This window comes from Salvelinus fontinalis, chromosome 35, assembly GCF_029448725.1.
Source record: "Salvelinus fontinalis isolate EN_2023a chromosome 35, ASM2944872v1, whole genome shotgun sequence".
NCBI classification, from domain to species: domain Eukaryota; kingdom Metazoa; phylum Chordata; class Actinopteri; order Salmoniformes; family Salmonidae; genus Salvelinus; species Salvelinus fontinalis.
This window is the reverse complement of record NC_074699.1, coordinates 4,027,240-4,051,687: the sequence shown is the minus strand read 5'-3', so window position 1 is coordinate 4,051,687 and position 24,448 is coordinate 4,027,240. Positions and strand designations below refer to the sequence as shown.

The 24,448-nt window shown below is 43.7% G+C and overlaps 1 protein-coding gene across 3 annotated transcripts in view; it reads left to right on the top strand.

The window, feature by feature from the left end:
- The window catches only part of LOC129834265 (tetraspanin-4-like), a 124,466-nt gene that overhangs the window by 59,402 nt on the left and 40,616 nt on the right, over positions 1-24,448 (top strand). For all 3 annotated transcript variants that reach the window (XM_055899106.1, XM_055899105.1, XM_055899104.1), the window contains one exon: positions 17,761-17,952. In XM_055899106.1, the coding sequence (XP_055755081.1) occupies positions 17,761-17,952 (192 nt within the window). The remainder of the gene's footprint in view (positions 1-17,760; positions 17,953-24,448) is intronic.

The following is a 24,448-nucleotide window of genomic DNA, read 5'->3' as shown; positions in this document are numbered from 1 at the left end:
TGGAAAGAAAGAGTGTCACATTTGTGTTAGAAATTGATTGGCAAGTACAGTAAAATAGCTTCTGATGTTACTTTTGTTTCGGGTTTTAGTCAATGTTGCTGGGGTTTTTTGTATGATTTTTCTTTTTAAGTTTGTGTGGTAGACTATTGTAGGCATTCTTCCATTCTTGGTGGGAAGAGATAATACAAAACGTCTAAAAACCTTGACATTGCAGGCTACTGTAAAGTGAACCGCGACACAATACATGTACATCAACGGTTTCCCAGGCATTCATACCTAAGCACCAGTCAAACATGAAATAACAAGTTGTCGAAATGAACTAGTCTAGCATGCCTATGAAATATTTGACACAGCACCGTTGGTTACTTGCGGTTGTTGTGTATATGTAGCGCGCATGTACAGTATACTCAACAAAACTATGAACGCAACATGTAAAGTGTTGGTCCCATGTTTCATGAGCTGAAATAAAAGACACGGCAAATATTCCATCCGCAGAAAAAGCTTATTTCTCTCAAATTTTGCACACAAATTTCTTTGCTTCCCTGTTATTGAGTATTTCTCCTTTGCCAAGATAATCCATCCACCTGACAGGTTTGGCATATCAAGAAGCTGATTAAACAGCATGATCATTACACAGGTGCACCTTGTTCTGGGGACAATAAAAGGCCACTCTAAAATGTGCAGTTTTGTCACACAACACAATGCCACAGATGTCTCAAGTTTTGAGGGAGTGTGCAATTGGCATGTGTCACCATTCCAATTTGCATGCCGCTCCAACAGATCCGCATATGATGCAATCTCTATTGCACTCAACACTGCCCTTTCCCACCTGGACAAAAGGAACACATGTGAGAATGCTATTCATTGACTACAGCTCAGTGTTCAACACCATAGTGCCCTCAAAGCTCATCAGTAAGCTAAGGACTCTGGGACTAAACACCTCCCTCTGCACCTGGATCCTTGACTTCCTGACGGGCCACCCCCAGGTGGTAAGAGTAGGTAACAACACATCTGCCACGCTGATCCTCAACACGGGGGCCCCTCCTGTACTCCCTGTTCACTCATGACTGCATGTCCAGGCACGACTCCAACACCATCAATTTTGCCAATGACACAACAGTGGGAGGCCTGATCACCGACAACGATGAGAGCCTATAGGGAGGAGGTCAGAGACCTGGCCATGTGGTGCCAGGACAACAACCTCTCCCTCAAGGTGATCAAGACAAAGGAGATGATTATGGACTACAGGAAAAGGAGGACCGAGCACGCCTCTATTCTCATTGACAGGGCTGTAGTGGAGCAGGTTGAGAGCTTCAAGTTCCTTGGTGTCCACATCAACAACAAACTATCATGATCTAAACACACTAAGACAGTCGTGAAGAGGGCCTATTCCCCCTCAGGAGACTGAAAAGATTGGGTCCTCAGATCCTCAAAAGGTTCTGCAGTTGCACCACCGAGAGCATCTTGACTGGTTGCATCACTGTCTGATATGGCAATTGCTCGGCCTCCGACCGCAAGGCACTACAGAGGGTACGATTGTCTTACATGACTGGGTCCAAGCTTCCTGCCATCCAGGACCTCTATACCAGGCAGTGTCAGAGGAAGGCCCTAAAAATTGTCAAAGACCCCAGACATCCTAGTCATAGACTGTTCTCTCTGCTACCGCACGGCAAGCGGTACCGGAGCGCCAAGTCTAGCTCCAAAAGGCTTCTTAACAGCTTCTACCCCCAAGCCATAAGACTCCTGAACAGCTGGTCAAAGGGCTATCCAGACCCCTCTTTTACGCTGCTGCTACTTTCTGTTTATTATCGATGCATAGCCACTTTAACTCTACCTATATGTACATATCACCTCAATTATCTCGACTAACCGGTGCCTCCGCACATTGCCTCTCTACCAGTACCCCTTGTTTATAGCCGCACTATTGTTATTTTACTGCTGCTGTTTAATTATTTGTTTTATTTTCTATTTTTACTTATCTATTTTTTACTTAACACTTATTTTTTTCTTAACTTTTTAAAGCATTGTTGGTTAAGTGCTTGTAAGTAAGCATTTCACTGTAAGGTCTATACCTTTTATATTCGGCGCATGTGACAAATACATTTTGATTTGACATCTGGAATGTCCACCAGAGCTGTTGCAAGAGAATTGTATGTTAATTTCTCTACCATAAGCCGCCTCCAACACCGTTTTAGAGAATTTGGGAGTACGTCCAATCGGCCTCACAATCGCAGACCACATGTAACCACGCAGCCCAGGACCTCCACATCCGGCTTCTTCTGAGACCAGCCACCAGTACAGCTGATAAAACTGTGGGTTTGCACAACCAATGATTCTGACAGTTTGTGCAGAAATTCTGTCTCAGGGAAGCTCACCTGCGTGCTCGTCGTCCTCACCAGGGTCTTGACCGGACTGCAGTTTGGCGTCGTGACCAACTTCAGTGGGCGAATGCTCACCTTCGAATGCACAGAGATATCTTGACGAGATCCTGAGGCCCATTGTCGTGCCATTCATCCGCCACAATGACCTCATATTTCAGCATGATAATGCACAGCCCCATGTCGCAAGGATCTGTACACAATTCCTGGAAGCTGATAATGTCCTAGTTCTTCCATGGCCTGCATACTCACCAGACATGTGTACGACAGCATGTTCCAGTTCCTGCCATTATCCAGCAACTTCACACAGCCATTGAAGAGGAGTAGAACAACATTCCACAGGCCACAATCAACAGCCTGATCAACTCTATGTGAAGGAGATGTGTCGCGCCGCATGATGCAAATGGCCCTACCTTTTTTTTGTCGTTGGTATCTGTGACCAACAAATGCATAACTATATACCCAGTCATGTGAAATCCATAGATTAGGGTCTAATTTATTTATTTAAATTGACTGATTTCCTCATATGAGCTGTAACTCAGTAAAATCTTTGAAATTGTTGCATTTTGCGTTTATATTCTTGTTCAGTGTACTTCCAATGGTTTACGAGCTAGCTTAAACACAACGTTAGCTAAATTAACCTAGCATATTAATGCCAGAGACCCGGGCCTTTGCTGAGTGACATGACTGTGAACAGAGTTGATTGCTGTTAAGGGTCTGACGAACTTGGCAGCTACCACAACAAATCACTGTTCTCTCCAAGCAAAGTCGATATAATGAGCCTAGACTCTGGGGTACCTGTGTGTGAGCCGTGAGTGTGTGCTTTTGCCGTGTGTGTGTGAGTGTGTGCTTTTGCCGTGTGTACAGTACATGCTATTGTGTGTGTGTGTGTGTGTGAGCCGTGATTGTGCATGTGTGAGCCGTGTGTGTTTGTGTATGGTACCTGCTATTGGAACAAGGGAGTAGGAAGTGGAGGAAGAACAAGGGAGGAATCCCCTAGAGATGAGAGCATTATTGATTACCATTTGCATGCTTCTCTCTTTCTCTCCCTCCCCTCTCTCTTTCCTTCTTTCCCTCCCTCGCTCTCTTTCCTTCTCTTCCCAGGATCTTTCTTCCTCTCAATCTCTCTTTTGTCCTCGCTCCCTCTTTCTAACAGCCACAGTTTATTTATAGGCTTTTGCAGGGGCTGTGTTATTTAGTTTGGTGCTGTGCTCCAAAGAGACAATCGTACCCCGCCTTCTGTAAACCATGCTTGCTGGAGCTCTTCCCATCTGCCGAGATCACAGCATCAGTGTGAGGAGAGGAGCTTTCTTCTCGAATAGGCCTACAACCAACCACTGCATCAACACAAGAAGCTGTGGAACTCGGAATTTCACCAGAGGCTTGACACGTATTATGCACCACGGCTGTATACTTGTGTTCACAGAACCTGAAATGGTCTAACCACATGTACACCGTAGCGAAGAAGGCACGACACCGACTCTTCAACCTCAGGACGCTGAAGAAATGTGGCCTGTCCCCTAGGGCCCTCAGTGTTCTACAGGAGCACCATCAAGGGCATACTATCAGGCTGCACCGGAGCCTGGTATGGCAACTCCACCGCCGCGGACCGCAAGGGTGATACGGGCCAATTGCACGTATCACAGGGTGATACGCACCTAACGCACCATTGGGTATCACAGTGCCTGCCCTACAGGACACCTACATCACCAGGTTTCACTGGACGGCCAAGAAGATCATCAAGGACCCCAGCCACAGCCACCTAAGCCATGACCTGTTCTCCCAGCTTCAATCACTTATATGCACGCAGTACAAGAGCATCATGGCAAAAACTGAAAGACTGGCCAATAGTTTATCACATCCGGCCATGATTGGGAGTCCCATAGGGCGGCGCGCAATTGGCCCAGCGTCGTCCTGGTTTGGGCGGGGTAGGCCGTCATTGCAAATAAGAATTTGTTCTTCATTGACTTGCCTAGTTAAAGGTTACATTACATTTTTTTAAATTCTATCCTCAGACCATCAGGCTGCTGAATAGCCCCCTCGCTACTCCCCCATAGACATTCCCCCCACTACCCCCCCATAGACATCCCCTACCATTCCCCCCAATGGACACCCCCCCCCCACACACCCTCAATTCTCACTTACCTTACCCACTACTCCCCCTATGGACATCCCCCCCCCCCCCCCAACCAACGGACATTACTCTGCCCCCACCCCAATGACATTCATCACTGTTGCAGTTGTTAATGTGCATGTTATTACTTTTTTTTTGTTTCATTTCACTCAATGGTCATGCTGTTGCTCCCCCTATGGTCATTCCACCCCACCCCGTCAACTGTCTTTACTCTGCCTCCACCCTAATGGACATGCTGTTGCTCCCCCTATGGTCATTCCACCCCACCCCGTCAACTGTCTTTACTCTGCCTCCACCCCAATGGTCATGCTGTTGCTCCCCCTATGGTCCTTCCACCCCACCCCGTCAACTGTCTATACTCTGCCTCCACCCCAATGGTCATGCTGTTGCTCCCCCTATGGTCCTTCCACCCCACCCCGTCAACTGTCTATACTCTGCCTCCACCCCAATGGACATGTACAGTTGAAGTCGGAAGTTTACATGCGCTTAGGTTGAAACTTGTTTTTCAACCACTCCACACATTTCTTGTTAACAAACTATAGTTTTGGCAGGTCGGTTAGGACATCTACTTCGTGCATGACACAAGTAATTTTTCCAACAATTGTTTACAGTCAGATTATTTCACTCACAATTCCAGTGGGTCAGAAGTTTACATACACTAAGTTGACTGTGCCTTTAAACAGCTTGGAAAATTCCAGAAAAAGATGTCATGGCTTTAGAAGCGTCTGATAGGCTAATTGACATAATTTGAGTCAATTGGAGGTGTACCTGTGGATGTATTTCAAGGCCTACCTTCAAACTCAGTGCCTCTTTGCTTGACATCATGGGAAAATCAAAAGAAATCAGCCAAGACCTCAGAAAAAAATTGTAGACCTCCACAAGCCTGGTTCATCCTTGGGAGCAATTTCCAAACGTCTGAAGGTACCACGTTCATCTGTACAAACAATAGTACGCAAGTATAAACACCATGGGACCAAGCAGCCGTCATACCGTTTAAGAAGGAGACGCATTCTGTCTCCTAGAGATGAACGTACTTTGGTGCAAAAAGTGCAAATCAATCCCAGAACAACAGCAAAGGACCTTGTGAAGATACTGGAGGAAACAGGTACAAAAGTATCTGTATCCACAGTAAAATGAGTCCTATATCGACATAACCTGAAAGGCTGCTGAGCAAGGAAGAAGCCACTGCTCCAAAACCGCAATAAAAAAGCAAGACTATGGTTTGCAACTGCACATGGGGACAAAGATCATACTTTTTGGAGAAATGTCCTCTGGTCTGATGAAACAAAAATATAACTATTTGGCCATAATGACCATTGTTATGTTTGGAGGAAAAAGGGGGAGGCTTGCAAGCCGAAGAACACCATCCCAACCGTGAAGCACGGGGGTGGCAGCATCATGTTGTGGGGGTGCTTTGCTGCAGGAGAGACTGGTGCACTTCACAAATTAGATGGCATCATGAGGAATTGAAAGTGATGTGGATATGTTGAAGCAACATCTCAAGACATCAGTCAGGAAGTAATTTTTTTATTTATTTTACCAGGTAAGTTGACTGAGAACACGTTCTCATTTGCAGCAACGACCTGGGGAATAATTACAGGGGAGAGGAGGGGGATGAATGAGCCAATTGTAAACTGGGGATTATTAGGTGACCATGATGGTTTGAGGGCCAGATTGGGAATTTAGCCAGGACACCGGGGTTAACACCCCTACTCTTACGATAAGTGCCATGGGATCTTTTAATGACCTCAGAGAGTCAGGACACCCATTTACCGTCCCACCCGAAAGACGGCACCCTACACAGGGCAGTGTCCCCAATCACTGCCCTGGGGCATTGGGATATTTTTTTTTAGACCAGAGGAAAGAGTGCTTCCTACTGGTCCTCCAACACCACTTCCAGCAGCATCTGGTCTCCCATCCAGGGACTGACCAGGACCAACCCTGCTTAGCTTCAGAAGCAAGCCAGCTTAGGAATGCAGGGTGGTATGCTGCTGGCTCAAGTTAAAGCTTGGTAACAAATGGATCTTCCAAATGGACAATGACCCCAAGCATAATTCCAAAGTTGTGGCAAAATGGCTTAAGGACAACAAAGTCAAGGTATTGGAGTGGCCAACACAAAGCCCTGACCTCAATCCTATAGAACATTTGTGGGCAGAACTGAAAAAGTGTGTGCGAGCAAGGAGTCCTACAAACCTGACTCGGTTACACCAGCTTTGTCAGGGGGAATGGGCCAAAATTCACCCAATTTATTGTGGGAAGCTCGTGGAAGGCTACCTGAAACATTTGACCCAAGTTAAACAATTTAAAGGCAATGCTACCAAATATTGATTGAGTGTATCTACACTTCTGACCCACTAGGAATGTGATGAAAAAAACAAAAGGTGAAATAAGTAATTCCCTTTACTATTATTCTAACATTTCACATTCTTAAAATAAATTGGTGATCCTAACTGACCTAAGACTAGGATTAAATGTCAGGAATTGTGAAAAACGGAGTTTAAATGTATTTTGCTAAGGTGTATGTGTCACGCCCTGACCTGAGATCCTTTTTATGTCTCTATTTTGGTTTAGTCAGGGCGTGAGTTGGGGTGGGCATTCTATGTTTTGTGTTCTATGTTTTCTATTTCTGTGTGTTTGGCCGGGTGTGGTTCTCAATCAGAGGCAGCTGTCTATCGTTGTCTCTGATTGAGAAGCATACTTAGGTAGCCTTTTCCCATCCGTGTTTTGTGGGTAGTTGTTTTCTGTTTTGTGTCTGCACCAGACAGAACTGTTTCGGTTTCGTTCGTTCTCTTTGTTGTTTTTGTGATTCAGTGTGCAGTTTTATGAATAAATCATGAACACTTACCACACTGAGCTTTGGTCCACTTCTTCATGCAACGATGTCCGTTACAGTATGTAAACTTCCCACTTCAACTGTATTTATTCATCACTGCCACAGTTACTATTATGTATATAGTGTTATTTCTATTGTTTTATGACCATTTTCATAGTTTTATTTCACTAGTCCTGCATGTTGGAGCTCGAAGCCTAAGATTTTCTCTGTCTGCTGCAATCACACCTGCCACTCTGTGACTATTAAACACTCTGAATCAGTTCCAAACCCCCACTTGGTCTCAAGATACAATGCATCCTTCTTTTCCTGGATTGCGTTCTTGTTAAAGACAAGCGTTTAGATCTAGATTGAATTTGGACCTCAGTCTTGAACGAAGCGCCCGACCTGAGTGATAAATTGCATTTTACGTTCGACTAAGGTCTCAAAACGCTTTACATTTGTACGTAAGGTAAACGAGCCCATCCACCGCCAATGTGTAGCACCCACTGGAATATGGTGATGAAGAGGCTAGCTACCAGCTGAGAGCTCTCTATTCAACATGAAGGGGAAACATTATAGTACTGTTGATGAGAGCATCTTAATATTCAAGACTCTTTAGCTTTTCAATACAGTAGTAGGGGGATGTAGACAAGCTCACTAGCACTACCAGGAGATGTTCAAGAGCTCCACTGGCTCTCAGGCTGTGTATTCATCAGATCATCTCCTGTGCGCCTTCATTTTTTTTGGGGGGGGGGGGGGGGGGGTATTATTATAAAGTATTATTATTTATGAACCTTAGCTCTACTCTATACGGAGATACTGTATATTACTTTGCAACAGCTGCAGAGCCCATATAGTCATTGTTTTTTTGTTTATTATTTAAAACATTAAAATGCTGAGAGAGCATTACTGGCTTTGCTTTCATCTGGCATAAATTACCACCGCACTTTTTCTTTTGTATGACGACACCAAATCACATCCTGAAACACGTGCTCCTCTGGCGCTTTCTTACGTCGCTTGAGAATAGGAGTGTCTAAATTCCAATATCTGAGACGTGGATTTAAATGAGAGATTTACCCACGAGCACAACAAGCCATAAATGCATACTTGAAAGTATTTCCCCTTTTGTCTATTCTAACTCCCACATATACAAACAGATTGTGGGAGATGTCACAGAGCGGAGGGCGACATTTGGCAGATAATACAGCATTACTGTGGGGACTCCTGGATAGAGATCTATAATACAACATCTGGAGGATAGAGATGATGTTATGATTGCTGATATGTAAGAAGATACAAATCAGTAGCCTGGTCCCAGATCTGATTGTGCGGTCTTGTCAACTCCTATGGTAATTGTCATATAGGAGTTGGCAAGACCAAACAAACAGATCTAGGAAGAGGCAAAAAAAAAACTGTTTAGCACATGTTTTAGCTATAGACACCAGAAGGCCTCGGGGCGATTCTGCTCCCTCCTCCAACCCACTTAACAAAGAATGAACAATCTGCTTAGACTCACTAATCATTTGTCTTAGTTTGGTGTTGAACCAACTCGCTGCTGGTGAGAGATTCAAAAGGACGAGTCCCTTACTGAGTTGATGAATTTGTCCAATGAATCACCGGTAATTATGCAGAAGTTCTGCATAATTACTGAAGACCTTTGCAATATTTTCCATGCCGAAAATGGAATGAACAATTTGTTTTAATACACATCTAAATCTGATTATAAGTGTACTGGGTTTCTGTTGAAGTTACAGAACTGCTGAGATGTAGCCTATAGTCTTTAAGTATGGTGACTTGTTCTTAGCTGCTGACAAGAAACGACTTCCGGTGAACAACAACTTCGACGTTTCATCAAGTTCAGATTGAACCTGATGATGTGGGACCCAACCTGTCCCGAATTGAAAAGTCAATAAAAACCTTGATGTCATCTCGCATTGGGCTGTAAAACAGGCTATCATCCAATTCATTTTTTTTTTTTTTTTACTGAACCTTTATGTAACTAGGCAAGTCAGTTAAGAACAAATTCTTATTTACAACGACGGCCGAACCCGGCCAAACCCAGACGACGCTGGGCCAGTTGTGCTCCGCCCTATGGTACTCCCAATGACGGCCGGATGTGATACAGCCTGGTTTTGAACCAGGAACTGTAGTGACACCTCTTACACTGAGATGCAGTGCGCCACTCGGGCGCATGATGCATAATACCCCTCTGTAAAAAGACAAATGGTTTAGACATGAATAGTGCCACATTTCAGTGCTGAGACCCTTTTTGATATGCAGTTCGTTCACTTGCCACAACGCCTCTGTGGCGTTATGTCAACAACAAAAACTCCCTACTGAAATTGAACTGAAAATACACCCGTATTTCTTAGTGATGGGCATTCCGCGTCTTTTCGAAGAGCCGCATCATTTGGCTCCGTTCCCGTAAAAGAGCCACATCATTCGGCTCCCAACCGGCTCGCGATTCACAATTCTTGAAATTCTGTCATGTAAAGCACAAGTAGGCTACCATTATGTTAGATTGTGACAAGGACGTTCAAGTACATTTTTTACCTGGACAAATTATTAGATTTTTACATTTGTTTTTACACATAAGCATGGACCAGAATGACTTGTTCTCTCACTATGTATGGTTTCTGCAGTGAGAATTTACAATCTTCAGATAATGATTTTGTCACTTATTTGCAGATAATCGTTGTTTGAAGCTCAAAAAGCAGTAGTAACAGTATGTAAATCAGGGAGCCACATGAACGGCTCTTTCATGGATGCGATTCGGCTCCCAAAGTTCATCAAAAAGAGCCTTTATTTCGCAAACGACCCATTACTAGTATTTCTCCCCTCAAACATTTTTGTCATGCCAATGTGAGTAGAAACGTGGGGCAGTGTTTTAATAGTGCCATTTTTATGCAAATGTCTGGAATTAAGTTGTCTTGCCATTTGGGACGTTTAATTACAGACATTTGCCATGGGATATGATCTAGTTAATTGCCGATAGAGAGAGCGAGATACTACGTTTTAGGTGAAACATAGTACACCATGAGGGAAGGAAGGAGACATGTTGGAGCTGATATTTTTTAAACTCTGGCAAATTATGAAAGTATATCAACAGTTTTAAACTGTCTTTGCTATCTAGAATTTAGCTTAATTCATTTAATCAATATTATGGTGTTTCTATTCCAAGACAAAGGGGTTTCCTCTAGGAAAATATGGCGCTGTACAACATGACCGGTCGGGAGTAGGCTACAGTACTAAGAACAAAATAATCCTAACATTTCCACATCCTAATTGTAGTCTAACCAATACCCGAACAGAGATTCAGTGAAAATAAAAATCTCATTGATTTACAGTTGAAGTTGGAAGTTTACATACACTTAGGTTGGAGTGATTAAAACTTGTTTTTCAACTACTCCACAAATTTCTTGTTAACAAACTATAGTTTTGGCAAGTCGGTTAGGACATCTACTTTGCGCATGACACAAGTCATTTTTCCAACAATTGTTTACAGACAGATTTTTTCACTTATAATTCACTGTATCATAATTCCAGTGGGTCAGAAGTTTCATACACTAAGTTGACTGTGCCTTTAAACAGCTTGGAAAGTTCCAGAAAAAGATGTCATGGCTTTAGAAGCGTCTGATAGGCTAATTGACATAATTTGAGTCAATTGGAGGTGTACCTGTGGATATATTTCAAGGCCTACCTTCAAACTCAGTGCCTCTTTGCTTGACATCATGGGAAAATCAAAAGAAATCAGCCAAGACCTCAGAAAAAAATTGTAGACCTCCACAAGCCTGGTTCATCCTTGGGAGCAATTTCCAAACGTCTGAAGGTACCACGTTCATCTGTACAAACAATAGTACGCAAGTATAAACACCATGGGACCACGCAGCCATCATAGCGCTCAGGAAAGAGATGCATTCTGTCTCCTAGAGATGAACGTACTTTGGTGCGAAAAGTGCAAATCAATCCCAGAACAACAGCAAAGGACCATGTGAAGATGCTGGAGGAAACAGGTACAAAAGTATCTATATCCACAGTAAAATGAGTCCTATCTCTCATAACCTGAAAGGCCGCTGAGCAAGGAAGAAGCAACTGCTCCAAAACCGCAATAAAAAAGCCAGACTACGGTTTGCAACTGCACATGGGGACAAATCAAATCAAATCAATTTTATTTTATATAGCCCTTCGTACATCAGCTAATATCTCGAAGTGCAGTACAGAAACCCAGCCTAAAACCCCAAACAGCAAGCAATGCAGGTGTAGAAGCACGGCGGCTAGGAAAAACTCCCTAGAAAGGCCAAAACCTAGAGAGGAACCAAGCTATGAGAGGTGGCCAGTCCTCTTCTGGCTGTGCCGGGTGGAGATTATAACAGAACATGGCCAAGATGTTCAAATGTTCATAAATGACCAGCATGGTCAAATAATAATCAGGAGTAAATGTCAGTTGGCTTTTCATAGCCGATCATTAAGAGTATCTCTACTGCTCCTGCGGTCTCTAGAGAGTTGAAAACAGCAGGTCTGGGACAGGTAGCACGTCCGGTGGACAGGTCAGGGTTCCATAGCCGCAGGCAGAACAGTTGAAACTGGAACAGCAGCAAGGCCAGGTGGACTGGGGACAGCAAGGAGTCAACATGCCCGGTAGTCCTGACGCATGGTCCTAGGGCTCAGGTCCTCCGAGAGAGAGAAAGAAAGAGAGAAGGAGAGAATTAGAGAGAGCATACTTAAATTCACACAGGACACCGGATAAGACAGGAGAAGTACTCCAGATATAACCAACTGACCCTAGCCCCCCGACACAAACTACTGCAGCATAAATACTGGAGGCTGAGACAGGAGGGGTCAGGAGACACTGTGGCCCCATCCGATGATACCCCCGGACAGGGCCAAACAGGAAGGATATAACCCCACCCACTTTGCCAAAGCACAGCCCCCACACCACTAGAGGGATATCTTCAACCACCAACTTACCATCCTGAGACAAGGCCGAGTATAGCCCACAAAGATCTCCACCACAGCACAAACCAAGGGGGGGGAGGGGCGCCAACCCAGACAGGAAGATCACGTCAGTAACTCAACCCACTCAAGTGACGCACCCCTCCTAGGGACGGCATGAAAGATCACCAGTAAGCCAGTGACTCAGCCCTTGTAATAGGGTTAGGCAGAGAATCCCAGTGGAGAGAGGGGAACCGGCCAGGCAGAGACAGCAAGGGCTGTTCGTTGTACAGAGTTTGTACATTTTGGACAAATGTCTTCTGGTCTGATGAAACAAAAATAGAACAGTTTTGCCATAATGACCATCATTATGTTTGGAGGAAAAAGGGGGACGCTTGCAAGCCGAAGAACACCATCCCAACCGTGAAGCACGGGGGTGGCATTATCATGTTGTGGGAGTGCTTTGCTGCAGGATGAACTGGTGGACTTCACAACATAAATGGCATCATGAGGCTGGAAAATTGTGGATATATTGACGAAACATCTCAATACATCAGTAAGGAAGTTAAATCTTGGTTGCAAATGGGTCTTCCAAATGGACAATGACCCCAAGCATAATTCCAAAGTTGTGGCAAAATGGCATTGGAGTGGCCATCACAAAGCCCTGACCTCAACCCTATAGAAAATTTGTGGGCAGAACTGAAAAAGCATGTGCGAGCAAGGAGGCCTACAAACTTGAATCAGTTACACCATCTCTGTCAGGAGGAATGGGCCAAAATTCACCCAACTTATTGTGGAAGGCTACCCGAAACGTTTGACCCAAGTTAAACAATGTAATGTTAATGCTACCAAATACTAATTGAGTGTATGTAAACTTCTGACTCACTGGGAATGTGATGAAAGAATTAATAGCTGAAATAGTCATTCTGTCAACTATTATTCTGACATTTCACATTCTTAAAATAAAGTGGTGATCCTAACTGACCTAAAACAGGGAATTTTTACTTGGATTAAATGTCAGGAATTGTGAAAAAAACGAGTTTAAATGTATTTGGCCAAGGTGTATGTAAGCTTCCGACTTCAACTGTATCTCCCTGACTAACTTTAAGCGTCAAATGTCAGAACAGCTTACCGATCGCTGCAGCTGTACACAGCCCATCTGTAAATAGCCCATCCAACTACCTACCTCGTTCCCATATTTGTTTTTGTTTTTCTGCTCTTTTGCACACCAGTATTTCTACTTGCACATCCTCATCTGCACATCTATCACTCCAGTGTAAATTGTTAAATTGAAATTACTTCGCCACTATTGGCCTATTTATTGCCTTACCTCCTTACTTCATTTGCACACACTGTATACCGATTTTTCTATTGTGTTATTGATTGTATGTTTACTTTTCCCATCTGTACCTCTGTGTTGTTTTTGTCGCACTGCTTTGCTTTATCTTGGCCAGGTCGCAGTTGTACATGAGAACTTGTTCTCAACTGGCCTACCCTGCTAAATTAAAAAAATGTTTTAGGGAAGACCCAGATGCAAACAAAAGTGTATTACTAGAACAGGGGCAAGGTAAAAGAACAGGGCAAGCAAATCGACAGGTCAAGGGCAGGCAGAGGGCAGTAATCCAGATCAGAGTCCAAAAGGTACAGAACAGCAGGCAGTCTCAGGGTCAGGGCAGGCAGAGGTCAGTAATCGAGTGTGGTGTGGTGGGGCAAGGTACAGGATGGCAGGTAGAATGGTCGAAAACAGGAACTATAGAAAAGACATGAGGCAGCGGAAAACCACTGGTAGACTTGACGAACAAAACAAACTGGCAATAGACAAACAGAGAACACAGGTATAAATACACAGGGGATAATGAGGGGAGATGGGAGACACCTTGTGGGGGTGGAGACAAGAACAAAGACAGGTGAAACAGATCAGGGTGTGACAATTTCTACACCACTAAGACATAGACTGGCAGATTATATTCCAAGCAATAAAGCACCAGTTGAAAGTAATTTTATGGTGTGTTCATGATGCCATGCCCTTATTAAAACTTGAGTTGGCGCAGCTCATCTGCTGGCTAAAATATGTCATAATGAACGTTTCATCATTATACTTTCTGTCAAGCATGTGCTTTTCAATTTAAAAGGTTGTAGGCTACATTGACATTGTTTGGAAATTGATATAGAACTGCCATCGTTTACTTTTGATAGTTGCTTTTTCCAAGATAGTTGATTTTACCACAAGGACATCAGACAGAGCATAACACCTTCATCAGACCAATTTAACAAAAGTAAGTGCTCAAGTATAGCCAACACACTGAATTATACTCATCTATTGAAAGGGACGGCAGTCTGGCTTCACAATGAATAGACTAGAGCCTTGGAGAGTTCTTTTCCTCAGCAAATAAACTCTTGAAAGGATTACGACACTGAGGCGGCATCGCAAATGGCACCCTATTCCCTATGTAGTGCACTACTTTTGACCTGGTCACATAGAGCTCTGGTCAAAAGTAGTGCACGATATAGGGAATAGGGTGCCATTTGAGATACAAGACGTGTCTCACATAGACCACTATGGATTCACGAACCATGAAAGAGGGAAGTATAGTCTCATAAGGAGGGCAGACGGGAGTTCTTCGAAGACTCCCGGGATAATTTCCCTATCATCCCTCTGGAGCTGTCAGGTGTTCTGATCTGTACATCTCTCTAGTCTCTCCATCACAGTTCAGGGTTAGAGGGCAGCCCACATACCACATACTGTAGATGTCAGTATGAGGGCCTCTCAGCAACAGCATGTTATGGAGATGTTGTACTAACTGAGGCACAGAGCATGTGATATTTTAAGTAGAGGTCGAACGATTAATCGGAATGGCCGATTTAATTAGGGCCGATTTTCAAGTTTTCATAACAATCGGTAATCGACATTTTTGGACACCGATTGTGGCAGATTTTTTTATTTATTTTAAATTGTATTATTAATAATTTTTTAAACCTTTATTTAACTAGGAAAGTCAGTTAAGAATACACTTTTTTTTTCAATGACGGCCTAGGTGGGTTAACTGCCTTGTTCAGAAGCAGAACAACAGATTTTTACCTTGTCAGCTCGGCGATTCGATCATGCAACCTTCCGGTTACTAGTCCAACGCTCGAACCACCTGCCTTACATTGCACTCCACGAGGAGCCTGCGTGGCAGGCTGACTACCTGTTACGCGAGTGCAGCAAGAAGCCAAGGTAAGTTGCTAGCGAGCATTAAACATATTTTATAAAAAACAATCAACCTTAACATAATCACTAGTTAACTACATATGGTTGATGATATTACAAGTTTATCTAGCGTGTCCTGCATTTCATATAATTGATGCGGTGCCTGTTAATTTCTCATCGAATCACAGCCTACTTTTCCAAACGGGTGATGATTTAACAAACGCATTCGCGAAAAAAGCACTGTCGTTGCACCAATGTGTACCTAACCATAAACATCAATGCCTTTCTTAAAAATCAATACAGTATATATTTTTAAACCTGCATATTTAGTTAATATTGCCTGCTAACATGAATTTCTTTTAACTAGGGAAATTGTGTCACTTCTCTTGCGTTCCGTGCAAGCAGTCTGGGTATATGCAGCAGTTTGGGCCGCCTGGCTCGTTACGAACTGTGTGAAGACCATTTCATCCTAACAAAGACCGTAATTAATTTGCCAGAATTGTACATAGTTATGACATAACATTGAAGGTTGTACAATGTAACAGCAATATTTAGACTTATGGATGCCACCCGTTAGATAAAATACGCAACGGTTCCGTATTTCACTGAAAGAATAAAAGTTTTGTTTTCAAGATGATAGTTTCCGGATTTGACCATATTAATGACATAAGGCTCATAGTTCTGTGAGTTATTATGTTATAATTAAGTCTATGATTTGATATTTGATAGAGCAGTCTGACTGAGCGGTGGTAGGCAGCAGCAGGCTCGTAAGCATTCATTCAAACAGCACTTTGTGCGTTTGCCAGCAGCTCTTCGCTGTGCTTCAAGCATTGAGCACTTTATGACTTCAAGCCTATCAACTCCCGAGATTAGGCTGGTGTAACCGATGTGAAATGGCTAGCTAGTTAGCGGGGGGCGCGCTAATAGCGTTTCAATCGGTGACGGCACTCGCTCTGAGACCTTGAAGTAGTTGTTCCCCTTACTCTGCAAGGGCCGCGGCATTTGTGGAGCAATGGATAACTAAGCTTCGAGGGTGGCTATTTTCGATGTGTTCCTGGTTCGAGCTCAGGTAGGGGCGAGGAGAGGGACGAAAGCTATACTGTTACATTGGCAATACTAAAGTGCCTATAAGAATATCCAAGAACATCCAATAGTCAAAGGTATATGAAATACAAATGGTATAGAGATAAATAGTCTAAAACTTCTAACCTGGGAATATTGAAGACTCATGTTAAAATGAACCACCAGCTTTCATATGTTCTCATGTTCTGAGCAAGGAACTTAAACGTTAGCTTTTTTACATGGCACATATTGCACTTTTGCTTTCTTCTCCAACACTTTGTTTTTGCATTATTTAAACCAAATTGAACATGTTTCATTATTTATTTGAGGCTAAGTAGATTTTATTGATGTATTATATTAAGTTAAAATAAAAGTGTTCATTCAGTATTGTTGTAATTGTCATTATTACAAATAAATAAATAAAATAAAAAATCGTCCGATTTAATTGGTATCGGCTTTTTTTGGTCCTCCAATTATCGTTGTTGAAAAATCATAATCGGTCGACCTCTAATTTTAAGTATGACATTGTACCAACTGAGGCACAAAGCGTGTGGTATGTACGTATGTAAAGCGCTATGTGTCGATAAAATAGGGCCTTGGAGCATGTATCATATCTGTTTTACCTTGTCATTGTTATTTCATGTACATTACTGCAGTACCCTTGTCTGTCTGTCTCTGTGTATATCAATTTCTTTGTCTTTTCTTTCCTCTATCTCTCTCCTGTCTCTCTTCCTGACTATGATTCCTATCTGACTCCCCTCTCAGGGGTATGATGACAGGCTTGTATGAGGAGAGACAGCGGTATAATCATCCTCTAATTTCCAGCTGTTCTAGTATTCTGATCATGGCGGAGGTTGATGGATGACTTGCACCAACCTGTCTAAGTGATTGGAGCGGCAGCATACAGTGCTTCAGAGCAGTTTTATTCATGACCTGCCCTACTTTGACCTCAAGAGCTGATTAAAACAGATCTGGTGTGGTTCGACAGTTGGGATAGAAGTTAGGGAGAAAAACAATAATCACATATTTAACCACGCAAATCGAGTCTACCAGTTTTGGTTGAGCATGCCGGGCAATGCATTTCCTGGCATCGCCTTGGGATTTGTGTGTGTTGTGTGTAAATGTATATCTGTGCACCAAATAATCCCAAAGTATTTTATGTTGTGTGTTTTTTTTTTTACATGCTACTCACTTTTTCAATTTTTTTCTTTCCTTCTTCCTTTGTCTATCTCTCTCCTTCTTTCTCTGACAGTTGGGGGGTTGTGGAATACTGGGCGTGGGGGTATGGCTGTCAGTGACCCAGGGCAACTTTGCCACACTCTCCTCATCCCTCCCATCCCTCTCAGCAGCCAATCTACTCATTGCGGTAGGGACCATCATCATGGTGATTGGTTGCCTCGGCTGTGTCGGAGCTGTCAAAGAAAGTCGTCCGCTGTTGCTGAGCGTGAGTATCTGCCACTCTTGATGACAAAATACCCTTGATGATTAGTATTGATAAACATTCACATTTCTGCTGTAAGCATCATGTTATATTCACACTATCCAAAGCAACATACAAATGTCAACATCAACAGACAGTGACACGTTATGTATATTTGTCGAGTCTCAGGAGAAGACCCAGATGCAGACAGTTTTGAAGTAACACCGTTTTATTACAAAAACGGGGGCAGGCAAATGACAGGTCAAGAGCAGGCAGAAGTCAGTAGTCCAGAGCAGAGTCCGAAAGGTACAGAACGACAGGCAGGCTCAGGGTCAGGGCAGGCAGAGGTCAGTAATCGAGTGTCAAAAACCGAATGGTCAAAAAACGGGAGAGCTAGAAAACAGGAACTAGAGAAAGACAGGAGCATGGGAAAAACGTTTGACGAAACAAAATGAAATTGCAACAGACAAACAGAGAACACAGGTATTAATACACTGTGGATAATGAGGGGAGATACCTGGTGGTGGGTGGAGACAAGCACAAAGACAGGTGAAACAGATCAGGGTGCCAGCACCTGCCAGCACCATGCTTCAACCCATAACCAGAACCACACATTCATAACTCCAAACTCCATCTTCCCATTTAAAAACACTATTTCAAGTCAAAATTGTCTCTGGTTGATAAGAACAAGTCTCACATCGTATAACAAACTATATAGTTTTATTTACTTCAAATGACTAACAGTCTGTTAATTTAGCCTTTAAATCTAGCTTTTAAATGAAGTTTATGACACCAGTGCAGCAGGTGGCTCAATTACTGGCCCCATGGGACCGACCAGCAAACGTATCGCAGAGCAATACTTTTTCGCAGCGACTGACGAATCATCTTGAGCCTTCACATCGATTTCAAAAGAGCTCTAACCCTCTGCTTTCATTAGAAAAGCAATTAGGGGCTTCCCGAGTGGCGCAGTGGTCTAAGGCACTACATCGCAATGCTAGCTGTGCCACTAGAGATTCTGGGTTCGAGTCCAGGCTCCCGGCCGTGACCGGGAGACCAATGGAGCAGTGCACAATTCGTCCGGGTTAGGGGAGGGTTTGGCCAGCAGGGATGTCCTTGTTCCATCGCGCACCAGCGACTCCTATGGCGGACCGGGTGCAGTGCACGCTGAGTCGGTAGCCAGATGCACAGTGTTTCCTCTGACATGTTGGTGCGGCTTCATGGTTAAGTGGTTATTGTGTCAAGAAGCAGTGCGGCTTGGTTGGGTTGTATTTCGGGGACGCACGGCTCTTGACCTTCGCCTCTTCCGGATCCGTACGGGAGTTACAGCGATGAGACAAGACTGTAACTACCAATTGGATACCATGAAATTGGGGAGAGAAAACAGGGTATAAAAAAATCAATTAGAGATTTGATAACGGAACTGATCATTGAGGGGGAAATAGATGAAGATTTGACAGTGCTAATTGCTGTGGTCTTTCATGCCTGATATGTGTTGTGATTCAAAGTAATAAGGTTGAGTGGTAATTTGTAACATTGCAATAACTTGTGGGTGGCATTTTACAACAGTTGTGTACTAAAAGTCTATTAGTGAGATCATGTTTTATTCCATTATCTCCATGAGATTCATTGGAGAATAGAAAGATTTTTTCCAATAGCCACACTAGCACACCACTAAAATATGTCATAATGAAGGTTTCATCATTATACTTTCTGTCAAGCATGTGCTTTTCAATTTAAAAGATTGTAAGCTACATTGACATTGTTTGGAAATAGATATAGAACTGCCATCGTTAACTTTTGATAGTTACTTTTTTTGTTGCTTTTGTTCGTTTTTCATTTTACCACAAGGACATCAGACATAGCCTAACACCGTCATCAGACCAATTTAACAAAAGTAAGTGCTCGAGTATAACCAACACACTGATTTATACTCATCTATTGAAAGGAACGGCAATCTGGCTTCACAATGAATAGACTAGAGCCTTGGAGAGTTCTTTTTCTCAGCAAATAAACTCTTGAAAGGATTACGACACTGAGGCGGCATCGCAAATGGCACCCTATTCCCTAAATCAAATCAAATCAAATTTTATTGATCACATACACATGGTTAGCAGATGTTAATGCGAGTGTAGCGAAATGCTTGTGCTTCTAGTTCCGACCGTGCAGTAATATCTAACAACTTCACAACAATTACCTTATACACACAAGTGTAAAGGAATGATTAAGAATATGTACATAAAAAATATATGGATGAGTGATGGCCGAACCCCATAGGCAAGATGCAGTAGAAGGTATAGAGTACAGTATATACATATGAGATGAGTAATGTAGGGTATCTAAACATAATACACTGCTCAAAAAAATAAAGGGAACACTTAAACAACACAATGTAACTCCAAGTCAATCACACTTCTGTGAAATCAAACTGTCCACTTAGGAAGCAACACTGATTGACAATAAATTTCACATGCTGTTCTGCAAATGGAATAGACAAAAGGTGGAAATTATAGGCAATTAGCAAGACACCCCCAAAAAAGGAGTGATTCTGCAGGTGGTGACCACAGACCACTTCTCAGTTCCTATGCTTCCTGGCTGATGTTTTGGTCACTTTTGAATGCTGGCGGTGCTCTCACTCTAGTGGTAGCATGAGACGGAGTCTACAACCCACACAAGTGGCTCAGGTAGTGCAGTTCATCCAGGATGGCACATCAATGCGAGCTGGGGCAAAAAGGTTTGCTGTGTCTGTCAGCGTAGTGTCCAGAGCATGGAGGCGCTACCAGGAGACAGGCCAGTACATCAGGAGACGTGGAGGAGGCCGTAGGAGGGCAACAACCCAGCAGCAGGACCGCTACCTTCCACTACTGTCCCATCGATGTGGATAGGGGGCTGCTCTCTCTGCTGTTTCCTGAAGTCCACGATCATCTCCTTTGTTTTGTTGACATTGAGTGTGAGGTTATTTTCCTGACAACACACTCCGAGGGCCCTCACCTCCTCCCTGTAGGCCGTCTTGTCGTTGTTGGTAATCACGCCCACTACTGTAGTGTCGTCTGCAAACTTGATGATTGAGTTGGAGGCGTGCATGGCCACGCAGTCATGGATGAACAGGGAGTACAGGAGAGGGCTTGGAACGCACCCTTGTGGGGCCCCAGTGTTGAGGATCAGCGGGGTGGAGATGTTGTTTCCTAACCTCACCACCTGGGGGCGGCCCATCAGGAAGTCCAGGACCCAGTTGCACAGGGCGTGTGTCGAGGCCCAGGGTCTCGAGCTTAATGACAAGTTTGGAGGGTACTATGGTGTTAAATGCTGAGCTGTAGTTGATGAACAGCATTCTTACATAGGTATTCCTCTTGTCCAGATGGGTTAGGGCAGTGTGATTGCGATTGCGTCATCTGTGGACCTATTGGGGAGTGGTAAGCAAATTGGAGTGGGTCTAGGGTGTCGGGTAGGGTGGAGGTGATATGGTCCTTGACTAGTCTCTCAAAGCACTTCATGATGACAGAAGTGAGTGCTACGGGGCGATAGTCATTTAGCTCAGTTACCTTAGCTTTCTTGGGAACAGGAACAATGGTGGCCCTCTTGAAGCATGTGGGCACAGCAGACTGGGACAAGGATTGATTGAATATGTCCGTAAACACACCAGCCAGCTGGTCTGCGCATGCTCTGAGGACGCGGCTAGGGATGCCGTCTGGACCAGCAGTCTTGCGAAGGTTAACATGTTTAAATGTTTTACTCATGTTTGCTGCAGTGAAGGAGAGCCCACAGGTTTTGGTAGCGGGCCGTGTCGGTGGCACTGTATTGTCCTCAAAGCGAGCAAAGAAGTTGTTTAGTTTGTCTGGGAGCAAGACATCGTGGTCCGCGACGGGGCTGGTTTTCATTTTGTAGTCCGTGATTGACTATAGACCATGCCATAAACCTCTCGTGTCTGAGCCGTTGAATTGCGACTCTACTTTGTCTCTATACTGACGCTTAGCTTGTTTGATTGCCTTGCGGAGGGAATAGCTACACTGTTTGTATTCGGTCATGTTTTCGGTCGCCTTGCCCTGATTAAAAGCAGTGGTTCACGCTTTCAGTTTGGTGCGAATGCTGCCGTCAATCCACGGTTTCTGGTTGGGGAAGGTTTTAATAGACGCTACAGCATCACTGATGCACTTGCTAATTGACTCGCACACCGAATCAGCGTATTCATCAATGTTATTGTCTGACGCTATACGAACATATCCCAGTCTACGTGATCTAAGCAATTTTGAAGCGTGGAATCCGATTGGTCGGACCAGCGTTGAACAGACCTGAGCATGGGCGTTTCCTGTTTTAGTTTCTGTCTATACGCTTGGAGCAACAAAATGGAGTCGTGGTCCAATTTTACGAAAGGAGGGTGGGGGAGTGCTTTGTATGCGTCACGGAAGTTAGAATAACAATGATCCAGTGTTTTGCCAGCCCGGGTCGCGCATTCGATATGCTGATACAATTTAGGTAGCCTTGTTTTCAGATTAGCCTTGTTAAAATCCCCAGCTACAATAAATGCAGCCTCAGGATATGTGGTTTCCAGTTTACATAGAGTCCAATGAAGTTCTTTCAGGGCTGTTGATGTGTCTGCTTTGGGGGGATATACACAACTGTGATTATGATCGAAGATAATTTTCTTGGTAGATAATGCGGTCGGCATTCAATTGTAAGGAATTCTAGGTCAACAAAAGGACTTGAGTTCCTGTATGTTGTTATGATCACACCATGACTATTTAATTATAAGGCATACACCCCCGCCCTTCTTCTTACCAGAGAGATGTTTGTTTCTGTCGGCGCGATACATGAAGAAACAAGGTGGCTGTACTGACTCTGATAGCGTATCCCGAGTGAGCCATGTTTCCGTGTAACAAAGAATGTTACAATCTCTGATGTCTCTCTGGACGGCAACCCCTGCTCGGATTTCATCTATCTTGTTGTCAAGAGACTGTACATTGGCGAGTAGTATGCTCGGGAGCGGTGCGCGATGTGCCCGTCTACGGAGCCTTTCCAGAAGACCGCTCCGTCTGCCCCTTCTGCGGCGCCGTTGTTTTGGGTCGCCGGCTGGGATTTGATCCGTTGTCCTGGGTGGTGGACCAAACAGAGGATCCGCTTCGGGAAAGTCGTATTCCTGGTCGTAATGTTGGTGAGTTGACGTTGCTCTTATATCCAATAGTTCCTCCCGACTGTATGTAATAAAACGTAAGACTTCCTGGGGTAACAATGTAATAAATAACACATAAAAAAACAAAATAGTGCATAGTTTCCTAGGAACGCGAAGCGAGGCGGCCATCTCTGTCGGCGCCGGACATGAATGTTTTATCTATGTAGTGCACTACTTTTGACCTGGTCACATAGAGCTCAAGACATCTGGGAATTCGGAAGAAAACAAGGTCAAATCATGATGATGTCAGTGATCTTCAGGTCGGAGCTCTAGAAAGAGACCCGAGTTCCCGATTTGCAAATCCGAGATGACCGTTCAAAATTTTCCCAGTCAAAGTTTTTTTTCCGAGTTTCCAGTTGTCTTGAACTCACTGAAATCTGATTTCCCAGTTCTGAGTTTCCAGTTGTTTTCAGAGTGACAAAAAACATTCTGGATTGACACCATGGCCAATTTTGAATGTTTATCCTTTTAAGCTTGGAAAAGAGACTTGGGACCACACATACACTCCACTGAATAGCAGGCTAGTGATTGCTTTGGAATGCTTGCAGTTAGCCACCGATTACTTCCAAACCACTCATTGTTGAATTTGTGATTTCCAACTTGTTGTGTAATGTTTATGTCCAATGGCCGATGAGCACCGATACATTTTATCTATACTTTCTCTTCATTAAAAAGGATTTGCAAGTAGATTGTCGACTTAATTCATGATGACTGCTAGCTTGCAACTTAAGATTTCTAAAGTATGACGTTGACATGATCAATCCAATCAAAGCTGCTATAGATATAACGTCATTTGACGTCATTTTATCTGTGGCCAATGACCTTGAGCCTTCTTGGATGTGCACTTCTAATGTAACTCTATGGCAGCATCCAAGGGGCTTGAATATTCGAGCTCTACCCTTAGATTTGACGGTGACCTAGTGTCCCCATGAGTGACAGAACACTGAGCCAATCACGGCGCAACTAGAGAACATTACCAACCCCTGTGCTCCGTATTTTCCGCTGGCTGCCCCACCACCACAGAAAGCACTGAGCTAGGCTGAAACACCTGCATTTCGGAGCTGCTTTTCGCAAGAAAGCAAAAAAGAGACCGTGTTTGTATGCAGCTTTATGAACTAAATGTTGTTTTTTTTTTTTTACATTGTTTGCAAACTGATATGGGACAGGTATTAATGCCAAAATAGCATGCAAAACAGGCTAGAAAGGTGGGGCTCAAAACAGGCTCTGCCCCACCTGCCCTGAATGATGGGTTGCCACTGAGCCTTGCACACATTTCAAGTGGTTTACTAGTATGCATATTGGAACAAAGCTTTAGGCATACATTCTAAGTAGTGTACTGATATGGAACGTAGCCTA